General features: G+C 33.2%; 1 protein-coding gene across 1 annotated transcript in view; it reads right to left on the bottom strand.

Moving 5' to 3' along the window:
- Window positions 1-9,287: 9,287 nt before the first annotated feature.
- The window catches only part of LRRIQ1 (leucine rich repeats and IQ motif containing 1), a 182,216-nt gene continuing 169,113 nt past the window's right edge, over window positions 9,288-22,390 (bottom strand). Inside the window, exons 23-25 of the mRNA XM_068561401.1 lie at window positions 21,617-21,746; window positions 18,734-18,794; window positions 9,288-9,440 (exon numbers count right to left, since the gene is read on the bottom strand). Coding sequence (XP_068417502.1) covers window positions 9,288-9,440; window positions 18,734-18,794; window positions 21,617-21,746 — 344 coding nt within the window. The remainder of the gene's footprint in view (window positions 9,441-18,733; window positions 18,795-21,616; window positions 21,747-22,390) is intronic.

The following is a 22,390-nucleotide window of genomic DNA, read 5'->3' as shown; positions in this document are numbered from 1 at the left end:
AGATAGAATCATGCCTAATATATAATATATAATAAGTGTTCATTAAATGTTCATTGATTAAAACAGCCACAAATAACTTCAGAGGTACAATTCATTCAGGGTGGATTTAAAGTATTATTAATGTTATTAGCCTTATTTTCAAAAGAGATCCCCTAAAAAAAGAGAGAAATCCTCTCTTTCCTTCTGGTTTTTGCCCATAAATATACTAGAATTTTCAAAACATAACACTGCTTCCTTCAGGAGAGACTGAAGATATCAACTACTAAGTAAGCATTTACTGTAGAATATTCTTAAGCCAAATTATTTTAGTAAGCATGTTGAGTTTTAGAATCACTCCTAAATTTTTAAAATTCAACTTGATTTTATGAAATACCCATCATTTCTCATAGATGATGGAATTTTCTGATCTTTATTTAGAAAACATTTAAAAGAGAGATTTATTTATTCCCCATCTCAGTTGACTGTGCTTAGCTCAAGTAATTAGAGATAATTTAAGCAATGATTGAAATCAGGGTCATTTAAAAGTATTCTGGCATGGAGAAAATTTTCAGTTACAAACATGATTTTCACACAATAAAACATCAGAAATAATAGCTTCTGTTGCCTTCTAATTGGAAAATTGTCATATATAAAGTTTTATTGTTTTAGTTGCAGATTATGGAATTTTAAAGCTATAAGAATTCTTGGATCTCATTTATGTTTGTTTTTCTCCCCCCCCATCCCACATGAACACAAAATATATATTTATATACTCATCTAATTTTCAGCAGGATATATATATTTTTTAATATTTATTTATTTATTTGGCTGCTCCCGGTCTTAGCTGCAGCATGTGGGATTAATTTCCCTGACCAGGGATCGAACCCGGGCCCCCTGCATTGGGAGTGCGGAGTCTTAACCACTGGACTACCAGGGAAGTCCCAGGATATTTTCTAAATGAACAAACCAAACATGAAGTATCTCACCTAAGCTCACAAAAACATATGTGTGAGAAATGGGATTCAAATTCAATCTGTCCTTCTCCAAATTTCTTTCCACTATTCCAGGGTACCTTTTCCTACCAAACCTAAGGTCACAAACAAGCTGGTGAGGAGCCAAGGCAGAACTAGAAATTGACTTCTCAATCTCTTAACACATACTCTTACCAATACCACACTGTCTCTCAGTGTGTTTAAAAATGCAATTGACATATCAAACATCTCTCACCTCTGTGCTTCATAATTCCAGTTTAGTAAGAGCTATGCTATACTTTATTAAAGTCATTCCCTAGTTAATTGTTTTCCCTAGTTAATGACATGGCTTTATAGGCTGGAAGTATCAATAGTTTCTAAAACTTAGAAGAAAGAGAATGATGGGACAACATTATCTTAACAATTTGAGGTCTTATACTTCTCCTCAGTTTTTCTCAACTGTGAAAATTTTTTTGCAATTTTTCTCATTAAACATGATTTTTAGCCTACGACACCCTGAGTAAAATAATACTAGGCCTTAATTTGGTCCAAGTTGTGAACCTCTTTGGGAGAACAGTGAGTCCAATTTATTTTTATAAGGATATTTTTCATACATATACTGATAATTCGTATACACATATATATATAAATGACTGTATTCAGAGACTAGTAATTTAGTACATGCATATGTGTCAGTTATCAATGTACTGCCTCTTAGCAATGAATACACCCTTCATTACATGTTTTGTGATAAAAGAATTCCTTTAAGCGTTTCTCCTTTAAAGTGAGAAAAACGTGAAGCCTTCTCAGTAGAGGGTACTGAAGGGTCACTCCCAGAGGAAGAGGCTTTGCAATTTCTGGCATAGATGGAGGTGGTGGGGTTGGCCTTGTGGGTTTGAGGCCCTCTGATACAAGCTGCCTGAGCCACAGGCCCAGAACATGATCCCTCTGCAACCTTGCAGCTTCGACCTAACCATAACCTGTGTGCTGTCCTCTCCACAGGGAAATCTAAGCCTGCACACCTTCTGCCCTTATCAAGTCCACTCACTGCCTACGCTACCACTGCTCATCACCTGCCCCCCTCCTTTACTCCAGAGAGTTGCCCTGTAACCCCAGACCAGCCTTGGTCTGGCTAAACCAAGAACTTCTCTGCTGTTCAGTGGCCAAACCACACCTTCTCCAATGAAGTCCGAACTTCCAAGTTTATCTTCCTTGGGTGCTCTTCCTCAGCCCTAGGATATACCATTCCTTATATTTTATACTTGCTCTTTTAGCATAAATAACACTTAAGCTTTCCCTGTTTAACCTACTTTACAATAACTATCTCCTGATTGGACCCAGACTGTCACAGTTGGTATTTATGCAGATTATAACTCCACGAAGGCCAGAATTATGCTGCTGTGGCTCAGCACTCTTTCCCCTGTATGATGCGATGGCCTTCAAGGAGCACTCCATACATACTTTTGAATGAACAAATGACAGGATTGGCTTCATGTAGGCTAGATCTATGGGAACTTGCAGCTCATGATCTGGGCTGTTTGAAGGACTCACCCAGAAGGAAATCCTTGCCATTTAGGTAGATTGTTCTCTTTAATGATAATAGTACCAGGATTTTGAACAGGCCAGGTGCTCTTAGAAGCCTTGGCAGATACTTGAATGTCTACCAAACAGTAAACCTTCCACCCACCTTCTTTGTCAGTACAGCCTGCCTCCCGTCACGGAACTCGAAAAAAATGTCAGATATTCTCTTTTTTGGCGCTAATGCAGCTAAAGGATGGCCATATTCATTCATTCATACATTAATTCATTCATCAAATATACATCAAAGGCCCTACCATGCGCCAGAGTTAGTCTAGGCACCAAGGATACTCCATTCAATTCCCTGCCCCCGTGGAACATACACACTAGCAGGGGAGAAGGAGAATAAACAAGAAACATGGAAAATTAGTACCACACTGTTGTGGCCAATGGAATCTGAAATAAAGTGTTTAGATTTTCCTCCCTGATAGAGGCTAAGTCCTTCAAAATTCTGTCTTCATGTTGATTGAATTCCAGAATACAGTGCTATTTATAACATATTACAACCTTTCTTTAAAATCTGTAACCATTTACTAGTATAAATCTCATATAAACAGTTTAGAGAGAAGATCATAAAATATTGATGGAAATGTTTTCCCTTGTTCTGGAGAAGATAATATCCGTTGAAAAATAAGGTGATATGAATATATGATATAGGAGAAAAGCAACAATGGCTGATAAATTCATTTATTCGCTTAAGTGCTTTCCATGTGCTAAGCATATACAATTCCTCTTTGTATTTTTTTAAAGAAGAAATCATAATTTATAATATTGTCTTTTTGTCCCATCTTTACATTGAGATAGATAGAAGCAAAGCATTCATGAAGCAGACAAGTTGGATGGGAAGCAATTGATATCTTTACACTAGGAATCAGGAGACTCAGATTTGAGTCTCAGCTCTACAACTTTCTGCGTCCTTAGCTCTGGACAATTTATTTATAAAATTAAAAGCTAAATCCCACCTATTCCAAAGTAAATCTCAGGCAATAGCTGGTAAGGAAAACCTTTCTGAGCTTTTCTTTTCACTTTTTTTCTTTTTTCCCCTCCTCACTTTTATGAAGACTATTTTTTTAGAGCAGTTTCAGGTTCACAGAAAAATTGAGAGGAAGGTACAGAGATTTCCCATATACCTCCTGCCCCCACTCATGCATAGCCTCCCTCATTATCCACATCCCCACCAGAGAGGTACCTTTGCTACAAATGATGAAATTAAATTGACAAAATATAACCACCCAAAGTCCACAGTTTACATTACAGTTCACTCTTGGATTTTGGTTTTGTACATTCTATGGGTCAGGAAAAATGTATAATGAATGGCATGTATTCATCATTATGGTATCATACAGATTATTTTCACTGCCCTAAAAATCCTTTATGCTCCACCTATTCATCTTCCACCCAACCCCGTACAACCTTTGACATTTTTACTGTTTCCATAATTTTACCTTTTCAAGAATGTCACATACTTGGAATCATACAGTATGTAGCCTTTTCAGGTTGACTTTTTTCACTTATTAATAGGCAATTAAGTTTCCTCCATGTTTTTTCATGGCTTGGTAGCTCATTTCTTTTTAGCATTGAGCAATATTCCATTATCTGATGTACTACAGATTATTTAGCCATTCACCCACTAAATGACATCTTGGTTGCTTCCAAATTTTGGCAATTATGAATAATGCTGCTATAAACATCCATGTGCAGGTTGTTCTATGGACGTAAGCTTTCAACTCCTTTGAGTAAATACCAAGGAGCAAAACTGCTGGATCATATGGTAAGAGTATGTTTAGTTTTGTAAGAGAGTGCCAAACTGTCTTCCAAAGTGGCTGTACCGTTTTGCATTTCCACTAGCAATGAATGAGAGATCCTGTTGCTCCACATCTTTGCCAGCATCTGGTTTTGTCAGTGTTCTAGATTTTGGCCACTCTAATAGGTGTATAGTGGCATCTCATTTTAATTTGCTTTTTCCTTTATTGTAAGTATTGAAGTGGATGTGTTGGCCTTCCAACTTTGTTCTTCTTCTTCAACACTGTGTTGGTTGTTCTAAGTCTTGTACCTCTCCATCTTTGTACTTGCTTAATGATCTGTACAGTGCTTTGCTTATTGTAGGCATGCAATTGCTTGCACCCACCACCTACCCATGATGTGGTTTATATAATGACCCACAGATATATGCAACACTATTTAAGTCTTAAGTTTACTCAGTGAGGAATTATAAATGCACATTATGTGTGTATACTGCAGCTATGTACAAATTAGATACCATATATATGTACATATATACATACAAACATACATGAATATATAACATGCTAATAATTCTTGACTTGCAAATTTTAATTTATGTTAATGGAATGTACTTAGTAAATTTGGAGTAAACTTTAATGGTCATCCTTGAAATCTACTTTTGCTTTAGCTACCACCTTTAGTCTCTCAATCTCCACATACTACAGAGCACTGACATCTAGTAAACTATACATTTCACTTTGTACTTTTGATAATCAAATTAACCTTTTTTGATAAGAGCTATAAAATTACTTTGTCAATATATTGGAGTCATTGTATAATGTTAGGATTGACTCAGAATGCCTTTCTTCAACTGATCTTAGGCTTTCTGAAACACTAAGGTATTTTCAGAAATCTTTGTTACTCATTATCAGTAGGAAAGTCCAATTCCTCCACTTTACTTTCAAACTTCCCTGAAACTAGGCTTCATTTTTAATTCAACCTTATTTTACATTACTTCAGTATGTGGAACCTCTGGTCCAGACGGACTCCTCAAAGTTTCACAAATATATTTCACCCTTTGCCTTCGTTTAGTGGATGTATTTCCACTTTTTTCCTTACTTAAATCCCAAATGTCATTCTAGGTACAGATCAAGTATATTGCCTCCAAGAAGCCTTCTGCACTCCAACAACATTAGCTGTTTTACTTCTGAAAAATATTTTTTTCCATATTCAGAAAATTCAGTACCATATTAAAAGGGCTTACATTTCATGAGAATTTAGACATGCTCAAAGAAGAAGCTGATTTGGGGCTGAGTATGCACTCTTACAGAGGTACTGTGGATTCTCAGTCCCTGGCTAACTTTGAAAATGGAGTATGTCCTGGAAAGTGCAGAGATGATGAGAAGGCAACTGGAAACCTAAACTAGGTATATAGTGAGCAATGATCAATCAATAAATGGCTCTTGAATGAATGAATGAATGAATAAGAGGAACTACATTAATTATGTTCTATTCTTACTAACTAAGCTATATATTTTGGCCCAAGGAAGAATAGAAGACAATATAGCACTGAGTTTGGAATAAGAAAAGATGGGTTCAAGTTGCTGCTTTCCCTTGCTAAGTTTTTTTTGTGCCAAAGTCAAATTAAATAAACTCTCAAAGTCTCATTTATATTAGCTATCAAAGAAAAATAATCACTATAAATAAGAAAAGATAATTAAAAGAAATTGGTTAAGCTATAAATTGCTAGAGCAATAAAGTTATTATTATTGTAATGCATCCTTTATTTTAAGTATTACATGGGAACATTAATCGAGAAAACCAAAACCAAAACCATTTAAGGAAATCAAATATTTTAATCTAAATATTGTCTAAATGAGGAAATTTCTTGGCATAGTCATTTTATAAATGGCACATTTTTAAATAAGAATGTGACCTCTTTCATCTCTTTTCAAGTCATTAGATAGATTATAAAGATAGGTAGCAGAAGATTCCCTTGGCCTCTTGTAAGAGAGCAATAAGACCTAAAAGGAAAAGGACAAAAAATCAGGAAATCCTCTAAGAAAAGACAGTATTGCTTGAGATGGATAGCATGCTGAAAGTACAGTGGTTCTGGAATTATTTGACACACAGAAAAGGAAGACAACTCTACTTTGAAGTTATTTAAAGTAATGCAGCAGTAACATAAAACATACAACAATAACAAACAATACAAACAACAAGGACTATACTTTAAGCCCTTACTTATTACTAGGCAATATATCACATACTTTACATATATTTTTACTTATTTATTCCTCAGTACAACTCTATGAGATAGACATTATACTTCCATTTTATAGATCATAAACTCATTCTCAGAGGTTAAATAATTTATCCAAGGTCACACAACTTATATGTGATGGTGGAATGGGGTTTTTAAACCTGAATGCATCTAATTGTAAAGAATACATGTTACAAATATTATAGCAACATTGAAAGAGAAATACCTAGAAAAGCTCAAAGGCTGAAAGAATTTTAGAGCTGCATCCCATAAACTGCTCTCTAGATTTGGCTTGGAAAGCTAAAAGAAATATTTTAGCTTTAATAAGGTGACAAGATTTTGAGAGAGAGACAGCTGGAGGAAAAAGAGCTTTCAAAATACCAAGACTGTAAGTGGTTGGCCTAGGACCATGGGGGCCTAGGACCCAAAGACTTTGAGAGTTAAAAGATTTCTATGGATAATAAGCTATGCCAATGTTTTCAGTCAAGTAACTATTAAGAGTACATTTCTTTTAAGCTGAGCTCATTAGCCCGTGTGACTAGACACTAGAGACTTCAATATCTTACCTCAATTGATTTTTTTTTTTTACAGCTATGTGTGGGTAGCAATTACAAAGAACATTTACTAAGCACTTATTCTGAGTCAGATTCTATTCTAAATGTGCTACATTTGATCCTAAAACAACTCTACAAGGTAGGTATCATTCCCATTTTAAGGATGAGGAAATTAAGTCATGATACAGATCTAGGCAAACTGGTGTCAGAGCTCACTCATATCTTTTACCATTATATTACATGACTATTATAGTAAACTAGTAATTACAATAATTCAGCAAGTAGTATTTATTCATATTCATCCTTTTAATAAAAACTCTATTTTTCTAAAGTGGCTTGTCTTAAATTGTCACTAAGTGAACAGACTTAGTGATTAGTAGTGTTTGCAATAATGTCACTTATTGACAAACTAATTGAAATTACAGTGAGGATGAACAGATTTAGTGATTAGTAGTGTTTGCAATAATGCCACTTATTGACAAACTAATTGAAATTACAGTGAGAATTGCCTTACTACAGTTTCTTAGAGAAAGTGTTAAGAAATGAACTCTCTATAATGATCTTGTATACTCTAAAATCTATGATTCAGTGTTTATGTAAGTGAAAGATGAAGCTTGTGCATTTCAGGATAGTTGCTGACATTGAGTTATTTATGTTTTAACATTCAGATGGTATATTATGAACAGAAGCTTTGTTGTTCTGTACAGTGACAAGGCAATTTTTGTTAAAATTTTATTGGGTTTGTTTCTTTTTACCTACACTGCTTCGAAGTGATATGAGTTTGTAATAGGCAATGCTTAAAACAGATATGGCAATATTCATTATTATGTGTGGCACAGGTTGATTCCTTCTGAAAGGTATTATATGTATATGTATATATATATATATATATATATATATATATATATATAATTGATGTAATTAACACATTATGTTGTTGTAGAAAATTTATATTAAATGAATAATTTTACTTAGGTGAATGAACCTAAAATATTTCTTAACCATATTGACTAGGGTAACCTTTCATGACCAGATTCTATAATTAAGTAAGGAAAATTCAAGCACTCTAAGAACTTTGAAGGCTGGGAAATATTTTTAAGTTAGACATATTAAAAGAATAATTTTAAAACAAAATTAAAATTTATCAAAATGAACTTGCACATATTAATGGATTTAAATGACTGGAATCTAATAATACCAAGCATCTGGATGAAAAGTCAGAGAATCATTTTGAAGTTTTCATTTATCTGAAGAGCACCATCTGGACCGTTGAATTGTTCATATTCAATCAAATATTGACTTTGTGTGTATATAACCATACCATCAATGAATAATAAATCTTTTTAGAGAATAACTATTCCTTAAAATGAAGTGTAAGTTAATGTGTGGACTTTTGAGGTTCACTATACTTTGGGAAAATTAACAAAATACGGTATTAAATGAAACATCTTTTATACTCATATACCATAACACTTTAGAAGATATTTCAAAATCTCTACAGTGTAAGTTAATGGAAGAGTTTGAAAAAATTAGGCTTTATTACCCCCGAATATCCTAAGATACAGATATTTTTTAAAGTTTACAATCTTTTCAGAGTTAAGAACTGCTATGCAATTCTTGTTGAAACCATGATATATATATATATGTATATATATATGTATATATATGTAGTTATATTACCAAATTAAAGGTAACAGATGTGTGTGACAAGTTTACAATTGGAAAAAGTCATCATTAAGAAATATAAACTGTCATCTTTTCAAAGGAAATAGTTTTTAACAGCATGGTTTTGACAGTATAATATTATTATCTAAAATCTGTTATTTAAAAAAAAATTTCCTTCAAAAACAAACTTTACTTATAATATATATTAAATTAATGACAAAAGACCAAAACACACTACTTTGATATATAAATCCAACTTTTTACAATTAGCCTAAACAAATTCTTTTAGAACTAAATGATCAAAGAATTCAATACAATCCATGGCGGTTGGGGGGTGGGGGAGTAGACCACTGAGTCACAGAATACAATTAAAATAAAAACCGATGCTATTAATTTTGAAATAATTTAATTCTGTTTATATCAAAAGAAGACATTAAAAGAAGGAAAAAATTCAAATGCATAGTTTTGGGCAGTTCTGGTTGCTGGCATTCTACCCCTTATCTGTAAAAGAATGCTTGCTGGCATTAGTTTCCATCAATTCATTTGTGATTTCTAAATTAATTCTGAAGGAAACCACAACTTACTTGAAGATCCTGCTGAGTGTCTGTGTGCCTGATTTTTTTTTTCTCTCTTCACAGACAAAGCACTTCCACTGGTCATGGAAAAAAGGTCTAAATCCGTGTCTTCTCTGCTTACAAGCCTTGTCTGGGAGCAGTGGGAGAGAATGTATACAATCATGAAACAAAATATGGCATTTTCTGAATGCAGCTCACATTACCCCAAATAAACAAACAGGCTCTGTCAAACAACCTTCTTCAAAATGATACCACAATCCTTTATTGCAGCCCAGGCAGAACAAATGCACTATGTCAAAGCATTTTTTGCAAATAAGAGCCGATTTTAAAATTGAGGTTTGCGATTTGAGTCTGTACAACAAAAGAAAATACTTTAGTACAGTAATTTTGATGAAAATCAATCTTAAAGGCAACTGACGAAACTTTAAATAACTTAACATCACTTATTTACCAAGGATATTATTTAATTCTTAATTGAACGTTAGAAATGTCACATTGGATTATTTTCTGCAATATTTATGTTTTACCACTTATAAAATTCCCTGAAATGTCTTTCGTCACATAATTGTATACTACAAAGTCACAAAAGACCTCTACCTTCTCATTATAGTCACTATTAATATAAAAATACTATACATTAAGTCTAATTTGGGAGTAAGGATAGATAGAAGTTTCAAGATATTTTATTTTAAGGACATATGTGTTAGGTAATTTATTTCATCTAAAATTACTCTCAGAACTTTTATTACTATCTTGGGCTGAACTTAAGAGTTGAAAGAGTCACTTCTTGCCTATAAAATATTGTTTTTACATAATGTCTAATATCATTAAGTAAGGATTTATCAGGATTCAGCCCTGAAGTGGGAGAAAATGCCATGATGGAATGCAAAGCAGCCTCAAAGTAGCTGGGATTTCACCCAAACCACAGGATGCTTGAACTCCTGTGAGAAAGCATTGTCCTTAATGTTTGATGTGAGAAAAATTTAAATAGAGTGAAAGAAAGCCATAAAACCATCGCTGTGGTTAAAAAGCTATTCCCATATGATAAGCTACAAAAACTCATGAAACCAGAATCTAAAGATCATCTTCTTTCAGATCCAGATCTCTGCTCTTCTCCTTTACATCCCCTTCCCACCTTCCCACCCATATGCATGACCTTCTCATTGTTAAGTGAGCAAGTTTGCTATTACTGAACTCAGAATAGAAACCATTCTATAGCATCAGTCACTTTTTAAAATGTATCTGGCTAAGTGATACAATTGTTTTGTCAAAAAACCTCAGTAGAAAACTGTTGAAAATGAAATAAATAACAATTGGCTTCCAATTTACACTTGTGATTTTAGTCCGAAAAATGTAACACATTCTTTCCGGATTTTATTTCAATTAGTGCACAAGAGTATGTATTTAATGTTCCCATTAGAATAGCTCCATCAATACTAAGACATCAAAAGAACCAGACAGGAATAAGGGGGAACTATCAAAGCAATACCACAATTTTGGTGAGACCAGTTACAAAACAAGGAAAAACATGTTAACCACATAGGGGACTCTCCTGCTGGCTAAAGAGGCTTTATCTGTAAGCCTCAGGATTTTAAAATCAGGTTTTATTTGCTTCAATTTAATGACACAATTTCACTACACCTATTTAAAACGCAGAAATCCCACCCTCCTCCAAACAAGACAATACCTACATGTCAAGAAAATATTTGTGAACACATGCCTTCCCAAAACCTTGTTATCATCTAAGCCATTAATATCCAAAAGATTGTTTCTTCCAAAGTAGAAAACAATGTCAGTTACTAATTAAGCCAGATTTTAACAGGGAATCAAATTTAGAAGTGAAATTTAACAGTAACACACAATTTCACAACGGTGCCACCTATCAGCTTAAATGCAAACCTAGAAATTTCATAAAGAGGCTAGCTACAAGTCCAGTAGCGCATATGTATTTATATTCAAATTCTATTTCTGAAAACACTGGCTTTCAAATTGAACACCGTTCTTCCTCTTACTGTTAACGAGTAGAGAAATCGTAAAGAAAATATATATGTTCTTCTATGTCATGCAAAATGGATATACTTAAAAATGGAATATAATCAACCATGCTTTTAATACTTGTTCTACAAAAATGTATGTTTAATTCCAAAACACTGTAATATTAAACATTCTGTACGGTTATAACACAATAAACAGTTTTGAGTTAATGTCAGATAGGACATTTCTTATATGCAATTCAATAGCAAATATTTAAATAGTGATTTTGCAAAATTCTCGTTGGTCTTTGTTTTCTGATCAGGTCACATTTGCAGCCCCATCTACAAAGTTCATAATATTTTTTCTCATATTTTCACAATGAAATGAGGGGTATGAATTTTGGAACATGACTTCTCTAAGCAAGTGGATCTTGGTTCACCTCCAAACCAAGCAACTTAATTTAAAAATAGAGAATGTCTCTCATTTAATAAAGAACTGTGAGTTCCTCTTCCTTCTGCTTTTTTTCATAAACAAGATTTTATTAAATATTTATTTTAAAAGTTTTTATTTTTAGAAGTCAAGACATAAACAGCACAGATAAAAATAAATACCTATTTACTTATTATCCAGATTTTTTTAAAAAGAGAAATAAAATGTTATAAAGTGAAGTTCACTTATAAGCTACCTTTTAGTATTTCTACATATAGGTATTCAAAAATTTTAGAGTATTATTTTCAAAATTAACCTAAGTGGTATCTTTTTTCTGCAACTTGCTTTTTTCACTGTACATTATTACATCTGTAATAATTAGTTACAGATGTAATAATAATTAGATTTAGTTCATTCAACTGTTTGGATAATATGCAAATTATTGTATATGCTATGAACATACCACATCATTATTTGTATTATTTCTAGACATATGAGTGATTTAAAAATATTTTTATCTTCGGTTGCAGAAAGCTGAGGTATGCATACCCCTCCATTCATAATACATTTTCATAATTGCACAAGCCCTTTTTCTTATATAATAAGGCAGACACCTTGTTATGTAACATATGTGGGCATGGAAGGCACTTCAAATGTTTTACAGGGTTATAATATACATGTAATGAAATGCACAGAACTTAAACATGAAGTTCAGTCATTTTCAAAATTTTTATTTTGAATTTAAAACTCTCATAGAAGCTGCAGAATTGGTACTAAGAGTTCCCTGTATACCCTCCACACAACTTGTCCAAATGATATCTTATATAATCAAAGTTTGATTAACAAAACCAGGAAATTGACATTGGTGCAATACCATTACTAAACCACAGACCTTATTCACCAGTTTTCACATGCAGTATTTTTTGTTTTTTTGGTTTGTGTATGCTCCTATGACATTTTATCACATGTGTAAATTCATGTAACTACCACCACAATCAGAATAGACAATTATTCCATCTTCCCAAAGAAACTCCTTTGCTTTCCCTTTAGAGTCATACCCTCCCCCCAGTCTAATCACTGGCAACCACTAATATACACCCCATCACCATAATTATATAACTTCGAGAATGTTATGTAAATGAAATCATACAGTATGTAACTTTTTTTAAAAAATTATTTATTTATTTATTTGGTTGTGCTGGGTCTTAGTTGTGGCAGGTGGGCTCCTTAGTTGTGGCTCCCTGGCTCCTTAGTTGTGGCATGCAAACTCTTAGCTGTGGCATGTATGTGGGATCTAGTTCCTTAGCCAGGGATCGAACATGGGCCTCTGCATTGGGAGAGCAGAGTCTTAACCACTGCACCACCAGGGAAGTCCCAGTATGTAACTTTTTGAAATTGTCTTTCACTCAGCAAAATGCTCTTGAGATCCATGAAGGTCTTTGTGTGTAACATGAGTTTGTTCTTGTTTGTTGCTTTTTATTCCTTTTTGTGTATCCATTGTATGTATATACCACCATTTGTTTATCCTTTCACTCACTGAATAAGATTTGAGCCATTTCCAATTTTGGCTCTCACAAATAAAACTGCTATGAACATTTATGTACAGGCTTTTGATTGAACATAAGTTCATTTCTCTAGGAAAAATGCTCAGGAGCAAAACTACTGAGTCAAGTAAGTATATATTTAACTTTATAAGAAATTGACACATTTTTTTTTCCAGTGGCAATGTATGAATATTTTTTTTCCTCAGTAGCAATGCATGAACGATCCAGTCGCTCCACATATTTGTCAGCACTCGGTATTGTCAGCATTTTATTTTAACCACTCTAATAGGTTATGGGTGGTGTCATATAGTGGCTTTAACAATTTCCCTAGTGATTAATGATTTTTAAAATCGTTTCGTGTGCTTATTTCTATCTGAATATTCTCTTTGGTGAAGTAACTATTCAAGCCCTTTGCTCATTTTCTAATTACATTGTTCAGTTCAATTATTAAATATTAAATAACCAAATATTTAATATTTGGTTAAATATTATTTCTGGTTGTGTCTGTGAGCATGTTTCTGGATGAGATTTGTATGTAAATCAGCAGACTGAGTATACCAGAATGCTCTCCAGAAATGTGACTGGCCATCATCTAATCCTTGAGTGTCTGAATAGAACAAAAAGGTGGAGGAAGAGAGAAGTCATCTCTCTGCTTGACTGATGAAGCTGAGATATAGGTCTTCTCCTGTCTTAAGACTGAAACTTATCCAATAAGAGCCAGGAGAGCACTCCTGGCTCTCAGGCCTTCAGACTTGAACTAGAACTTAATACCATTGGTTCTGGTTCTCAGGCCTTCAGACTCAGACTGGAACTATACCACCAGGCTCTCCTGGGTCTCTATCTTACAGGCAGCAGATCATGGGACTTCTCAGCCTCCATAATCAAATGAGCCAATTCCTTATAATAAATAGTATATAATCCTTTATACTAAATAAATAAATATATTTATAAAATCTCTAGTTAGCTAGCTTGCTAATAAATTTCTCTCTCTCTCTCTCTCTCTCTCTCTCTCTATATATATATATATATATATATATACACATACACATACACACACACACACACGTAAAAAAGCTTTGTATACAGGACCTAGAATAGCCAATGCAATCTTGAAAAAGAACAGTAAGAAGACTCATACTACCTGATTTCAAGACTTTTGGACTAGAACTGTAACGTATACCATCAGCCCTCTGGCCTATCTATTTATCATCTATCTATCATCTATCTATCTCTCTATCTATCTATCATCATCTATCTATTTAGAGATATAGGATATAGGATATATATATATCCCATTGACTCTGCTTCTCTAGTGAACCCTGACTAATATAACTACCAAATAGTTCTTTTGTGCCTCCTTCCAGTAATTCATACCTAAAGCAACTACTGTTCTGATTTCTTTCACCATTGGATAGGTTAGTTTTCTCTATTCTTAAACTTAGTAAAACTAGAATCATATAGTATGCACTCTTTAGTGTCTGGCTTCTTTCAGTCACTATATTGTTTTTGATATTTACCCATTTTTCTGTGTGTATTGGGAGTTTATTTCTTTTCATTTTTGAGTAAGTATGCCATTGCAAGAATATACCACGGTTTATCTATTCTCTTGTTGATAAACATTTAGGCTGTTTGCATGTTTTGGCTTTTATCAATAGAGCTGCTATATAATTTTCATAGAGGTCTTTATGTGGACATCTGTTTTCATTTCCTCTGGGTAAACAACTAGGAGTAGAATTAATGGGTCATAGGGTAGGTGTATGTATAAATTTATAGGAAACTGCCTATTTTCCCAAATGGTTTTATCATTTTTCACTATACCATCAATGTGTGAGTGTCCTAGTTGTTCCATATATTTACCCACATTTGCCTTTTAAATATTAACCATTCTAGTGCTATGTAGTAGTACCTCATTGTTGTTTTAACTTAAAGTATTTATTAACCATTCAAATATCTTCATTTGTGAAGTCTCTCAAACCTTTTGCCACTTTTTTTTATAACTTGGGGTGTCTGTCTTTATATTATTGATTGTAAGAAGGCTGTGAAAAAGACAAACAGGAAGTGGGTAGGGAGGAAGGGAGGGAGGAAGAGGGAGAATGAATTTTTCTCCTAGGATGTGGTTTGACTTATCATTTCCTTTCATTTTCTGAATGTTGTTTCTAAGTACAAATGCTTTTAAATTTGATGAAGTACAATTTACCTTTTTCTTTTTTTGATTATGCGTTTTTTATCTGAGAAATCTTTGCCTACTTCAGGTTTTTGAAAATACCATACTATGTTTTCTTTGAGAATTTTTACAATTTTAGCTTCTACATTTAGGCCCATGATTCATCTCAAATTTATTTTTAAGTAAGATGTGAAGTAGGAGTCGAGATTCATTTCTTTTTTCCATGTAGATGTCCAGTTGCCCGGCACTATTTGTTGAAAAAATTATTCTTTTCCTCTTTTTAATTGCTTTAGTATCTTTAAGGAAATCAATTAACTTTATAAGTATGGTATTCGTCTGGACTCTCTATTCTTTTCCATTGATTGATTTCTTTTTTTTTTTCTTTATGAACATAACATACAGTCTTGATTACTGGGGTTGTATAGCAAGTCTTGAAATCAAATAGTGTGACTCTCCTTACTATTCCTTTTCAAGAGTGCATTGACTATTCTAGGTCTTATGCATTTTCATATTTAAAATTCCATTTTAAAAATCTGTCCATTTCTACTAAAAAGCTTTCTAAAAGTTTATTGAATTTATAGATCATTTGGAAAGAACTGACGTCTTACAATTTGAGTCTTCCTATTCATGCATATGGTAGATATCTCTGATTTTTTTATAAGCAATGTTTGAGAGTTATCATTGTAGGGGCCTTGCACATATTAATGTTAAGATTTATCATTTAACTCTATTGCAATTCACCTTCTCCTTCTGCTCAATCCTGCTTTTTTCATCCCTCAAAGGAGTTGTTCCTGAAAGCCTTCCCCAATTAACATCCTGCTTTCAAATATCAGAATCTCAGAGTATGTTTTCTGGAGAACCTGAACTATGACTGTCTTCTGCAGGAAAATGCTAGTGTTCGGGGGGATAAATTTAATAAACAATATAATTGTCTAGCTCTATGACATGCCTTCTGAAGTATATATTTGTAGGTAAGTAAAATAATATCTTGTTTCCATTTTTCTCATTCCTGTCTGTCATACAATATGCTTTAATCCCATTTGGAAGACAGAGAGGTTATTAGCTTCCTCAAAGCCCAGCATTTGAGTGTTTGATTATGTCTAACTGTCCTCACTTTTGAAGGTTAGTGATGAATATTCTAGATGATATTTATATTCATCCCTATTATTAAGAAATAACTCCATTGGCTTTTGGTATACCTTGTTCTGATATGATGTTAGCTGTCAATCTATTGTTCCTTTGTAAATAAACTTTCAATTCACTAATTCTCTATTCTATGATGTCTAGTTGAGGGTTCAGTTCAATGATATTTTTTATTTCCAGAATTTATAATAGGCTTATTTGCATATCTATCTCTCCTTTAATTAAAATTTGATCATTTTTGTTCCATAATTTTCTGTCCTTTTATTATGGGTGTTATTCTTATGTCTTTGAGGATCTTATAGTAGCAGCAGTTGCAGCTTTTTAAAATTTTAAGATTTTCCTCTTAGTTATGGCCTGGTCTCAGTTTTGCAATTATCTGTACAAGTTCCCCCACTAGTAGGGTGTTTTTATTCTCCAACACCCTGCATGATTTCCACTCTTGGCCTTCAATTACCCCAGTATCCTTTTAGCATAAATCCTTGATCCATCCCCCTGTCTTGACTCAAAAAAAAAGAGTCTGTTCTACTACTATTAATACTTACCTTGTTTTGTGTTCAGCTGTACCTCTTCAACATATTAAAAAACAGTCATTTATCATTGCTATGTATTTGCCATACATTTGTAGGTAGTATAATATAGTGGGATAGGGAGGAAGGAGATTAATGTCAGAGCATTAATCTCATAGAACCATTTTGATTAGTAATCTACCCAATCTGTTTTCATTCATTTTTAGAGGTATAATAATTAAATGTAATATCCCTTCCTTTATCCTGGCATTCCTTGGCACTTTTATATTCCCCATTCTTGCTCCAAAGTGGCCACACAAAAATCTGTGCAAAAGTGCTAGTCAATAACACGTAGGGTGTTAATAGCCTGAAGTACCAATTTTCCTAGGGTAATCTACATGTCACTCTGCCACAGGGATCTCTATTAAAATGCAAGAAAATACTTGCTGAGTGATTATTTCAAATATGTACATAGATTCTATATATTTTCATAAACACACTAATTTTAGCTATTGTCCTAATTTTTCTCCTCTTTCAGGAAAACTCCTTGAATGAGTTATTCATGAGAATGATGAATAACTGCTCTGGATATGATAATACTAGTTCCCATTAGGGAATACATTATCTTTTTACACTAAATTCTGCATGGTAAGTTAAATTATAATCAGTTTTCTTGGTGAATGTAGAATCTGAGCAAGGAATATTTACTAGTTGACATAAATGGAAGGTGTCATAAAGTTAGGGTCACTTGATGCATCCATTTTCACCTGCCAAGGAGGCCACACACTTCCATCATTGGTTAGGGTAACCTCTTCTCTGGAAATTTCTGGAAACACATTTAAAATTTCTTGTTTGGGGATTCTTTCTCTACACTCCATATTGGCCATTCTCCTTCTGTTACTATAGTCTTCCTTCTAATAGCATATATATAGTTCAATTGACTTTTGCAATGCCCATTAGTTATACTGTCTAGAGTCTACACTCTGGTGACCAAGTTAGAACTTGGTTGTTCCTAAAGCTCCAACAATTAAAAAATAATTTTTTTTTTGATGTGGCCCATTTTTTTTTAAAGTCTTTATTGAATGTGTTACAATACTGCTTCTGTTTTATGTTTTGGTTTTTTGGCCGCAAGGCATGTGGGCTCTTAGTTCCCACACCAGGGATAGAAACCTGCACCCCCTGGATTGGAAGACGAAGTCTTAACCACTGGACCACCAGGGAAGTCCTGAGCTCCAATAATTTACACTTTATTACTTAGAATGGTTGAGTTCACAATTACTTTCTAATTTTTATCTGGTTTGATTTCCTGAGTTGTGAGGGTACTTTGCTGTTTCCCTCAAATATCCTACTCTTAAAATATTCTAGAAAATAATGTTATTATACAACTTCTTGTCCAGAGTATTTTTAAAAATATGGTAGCATGATAATATTTTAAAATCTGCCGTATAGAATTAATATTTTAAAGTAATATCATATTTTAAAGATATATTACAAGCCAAGAAAACATGGTACTATTTTAATACATAGCATTTTGACATTATCCCAAAAAGATACAGTTGTGGTATTTTCATAATTTACACTACTTATGGACATATCTTAAAGTGCCATTTATTGAGTACTGGTGTGCACAACATTTTTTCTGAACTTTAAACACATTTCTTACCACAAGCTGAACTCTTCCACCATTAAGTACATCTGGATCTAACTCAGGCAAGAAGTGATTGCTGCACAGTGACAAAAACAGAAATCATATCATTATATAAATGTAGAGGAAGACTATGAAAGACATGCCCAATGAAAAGTTTGGGAGAAATCAATAATTTACAAAATGGAAATAATAGTTTTCTTAAATTAGGTGACATGCAAAGATACATACAAATTTACATCTTTTCATAGTCATTTTAAAATTCAGTTTGACATGAAATTTAAATTTCTAAACAACACTTTAATGCCACCCTTCTTTGCCAAACATAAACACATACACAGATCAAAAATCTGAAAGTACCAGTAACCATAGCTAATAAATTATAGAAAATATAAATATTTTACTACATGTACTTATATATCTTACTTATAAGAAAGGCAAAACTTCCTATTTTTAAAATAGCTCTGGTATGTTTAAGGCATTATACTAATGCTCACAATGAACTTCTGTTGATATTTGGCTTTTCAAGAACTTCTGTTTTTGAAAACAATTTTTCTTAAAATATTACTACCTATATCTTCTTTTATATAATATATTATATTTTCAAAACAGAAATCCATCAACAATTGCCTGTTGCAGTATATGTTTAAACATAACTTATTTAGGAGTAAGGGATGTTGTGAAATGTTTAAGCATATCTAAAATACATCCTGAAACATTTTGCTTGTATTTTTCACACTCTCTATACAGATGCTTTTATATTTCTAAACCAGACCTCTTACACCTGGTTAATACAGATGGTAAGCTATGGGTTATACTATATTTGTTTACAGTCCTAAGAATGTCATGTTATGAATTATGCCAAATTGATTAATACCAACATAAAATAAATTGTGCTTGCATTAATTAGAATACTTAGCAAAATAATAAATTCTCAAATGTTGATTGCTTTATTCCTACTTTCTTTGCTCACAATGAAATAGGCTATAACAATCCAGATTTTGAAATGTTTTAATTTCACTTTCATTCTTCACTTTCTTTTCCATGTTTTTAAAGAAACTGTATGGATAGAATTGACTACATACAAAGGTTTCCATTCGTATATATTATTAAAAAAGGTTGCATTTTTGCACATTATAATTTTCTGCTAAATTAAGTTTTAGCCCTCATAATTGTAGATTTGTTTGTTTGTTACTCATTTAAATAGTTATCACCCACAATCCCTGGAAACGTTTCCAAAGTGTCATCTACATTTAGATTCAATACTGGTTTACATATTTAATAAATGCTTATAATAGCACTTTTTTTTTTTTTTTTTACTGTTTTGTGGATATATGTCGCTAAAATGAAAGTCTTAAAAATTTATGTCAGCTGTATAGCACAGGGAACTATACTCAATATTTTGTAATAACCTATAAGAGAAAATAACGTGAAAAAGAATATGTATGTGCTGTACACCTGAAACTAACACAACATTGTAAATCAACTATACTTCAATTTTAAAAAATTTATGTCAAAATATTATATCCAGGGGCTTCCCTGGTGGCGCAGTGGTTGGGAGTCTGCCTGCCAGTCCGGGGGACATGGGTTCGAGCCCCGGTCTGGGAGGATCCCACATGCCGCAGAGCATCTGGGCCCGTGAGCCACAACTGCTGAGCCTGCGCGTCTGGAGCCTGTGCTCCGCAACAAGAGAGGCCGTGATAGTGAGAGGCCCGCGCACCGCGATGAAGAGTGACCCCCGCTTGCCGCAACTAGAGAAAGCCCTCGCGCAGAAAACGAAGACCCAACACAGTCAAAAATAAATAAATTAATTAAAAAAAATATTATATCCAGACTTCTTTTTCCTTAAAACTTTGGTTTAGTGGTTATGCACATAAGTGCTTTATGTTACATTTTTTGGGCTGAATTTTGTTCCTTCACAGTTTATATGTTCAGATCTTAATCTTCAATACCTCAGAATACGACTATGTGAAGATAGGGCCTTTAAAGAGGTACTTAAGGTAAAATGAGGTCATAGGGGTGGGCCCTAATCCAATATAACTGGTGTCCTTGTAAGAAGAGATTAAAACACAGATAACACAGGTGGAGGGATGGTCATGTGAGGACACAGTGAGAAGGTAGCCATCTGCAAGCCAAGGAGACTGACCTCTAAAGAAACCAAACTTGCTGACTCCTTCATCTTGGACTTATAACCTCCAGAACTGTGAGAAAATATCGATACATCTCTGCTCTTAAAGCCACATGATCTGTGGTATTTTGTTATGGCAGCCCTAGAAAACTAATACATACATTAATGTAATAAAAATTTATTGATTACCTATTAAGCTTAAGGCACCTTGTTTGCTGCTAAGGCACATCAACATTTGATACCCTCAACCTTGAGAGCTCACTTCTATTGTGAAGTAGAGAGATAAGATATTATCATCTCACTATAAAGAAGAGGAAACTAAAGCATTGAGACATCATTGAAAATCAGTTACATGACTGGTAAAGTGGCAGCATCAGGGTTGAATTATAATTTTAACTGCCAAACATAAATGATAACAAAGATAACATAAAATAAAATACTATAACCTCCAATACATATGACATTTATAAACAGTTAATCGATACCACGCATTTTACTTTATAAAGTAGAATTATTTGTGTGGTTCATCATCACCATCAATCATTTGTGTTGGTTTGAAGCAATACAGAAACTAAGTTCTTGAATATTTTATGGTGAAAAATATAAAGAACGATCAAATCTATTCTACATAAGAGGCCATTTGTAACCTGGCAATGTAGAGTATTGGCCTTTGGCTATATAAAGTCATGTTTGTTTTAGCACAATTAACCTAGGTTTCAGTTTTCAAGATGTATTTGCAATACAAAAATCTAATTTAAAGGAAATGACCTCACCATTTCATGTTTCTGGAACTAGTTTCATGAAGCCCAACCTGTGTATGAAGCCATTGGTATGTATATTCTTTAGTCCTTTCTAATTTTTCATTTGCAGTGGTATCCTTATACATAAATTCTTCTTCCTTACCTAGGGAAAAAATATGGAAATTTTATTTGTTATTTAAAGAGATCAAATTTTGGCCAAGCAGTTCAGTCTAGGCTAACAATTTTGTCACAAGAAAAAAAAGAAAAACAAGACAATTTAATTCATGGGAGCTAAATCATCTGTAAGAGAAATAACATCAGTCACTTATAGATTAAGTGCTTTTCCAACTTGAGTTTCAAACCCAACTATATTGAAAAATAAAGGAGTTGTTTTAGTGCAACCTACATTTTATAGGGCTTGTTTTTTAGTGTTTTAGAAAATACAAATAATTATTTTTGGTAGACGGAATTTAAAGTCTAATTGTTCTCATGCTATCTTATCCATATGTAGAATTTATAAATTATATTGAGGATTTTCAAAACAGAATTTTAATTCTATGTAAAACTAAGCTTGGTTTGTGTAAGCTAGTACAATACTTAAGTTAGGATATCATTTATGTTTGGTTTAGGAAACCTGTGCTAATGCCATAACAGTGATTTCAAAGATGGAGGGGGGAAAGCGTAACAGTGAAGATGGGTATAGAGAATATGCAAGAGGAGAAATTATACAAGGTAAGAACACACGATAACAAACATAAAGAAAAATAAAATAGTAAGAAAATGAAAGAAAAAGAAAAATCTGACCGT

Source organism: Eschrichtius robustus, chromosome 13 (genome assembly GCF_028021215.1).
Source record: "Eschrichtius robustus isolate mEscRob2 chromosome 13, mEscRob2.pri, whole genome shotgun sequence".
Classification (NCBI taxonomy): Eukaryota; Metazoa; Chordata; class Mammalia; order Artiodactyla; family Eschrichtiidae; genus Eschrichtius; species Eschrichtius robustus.
This window is presented reverse-complemented; position numbering and strand designations above follow the sequence as displayed.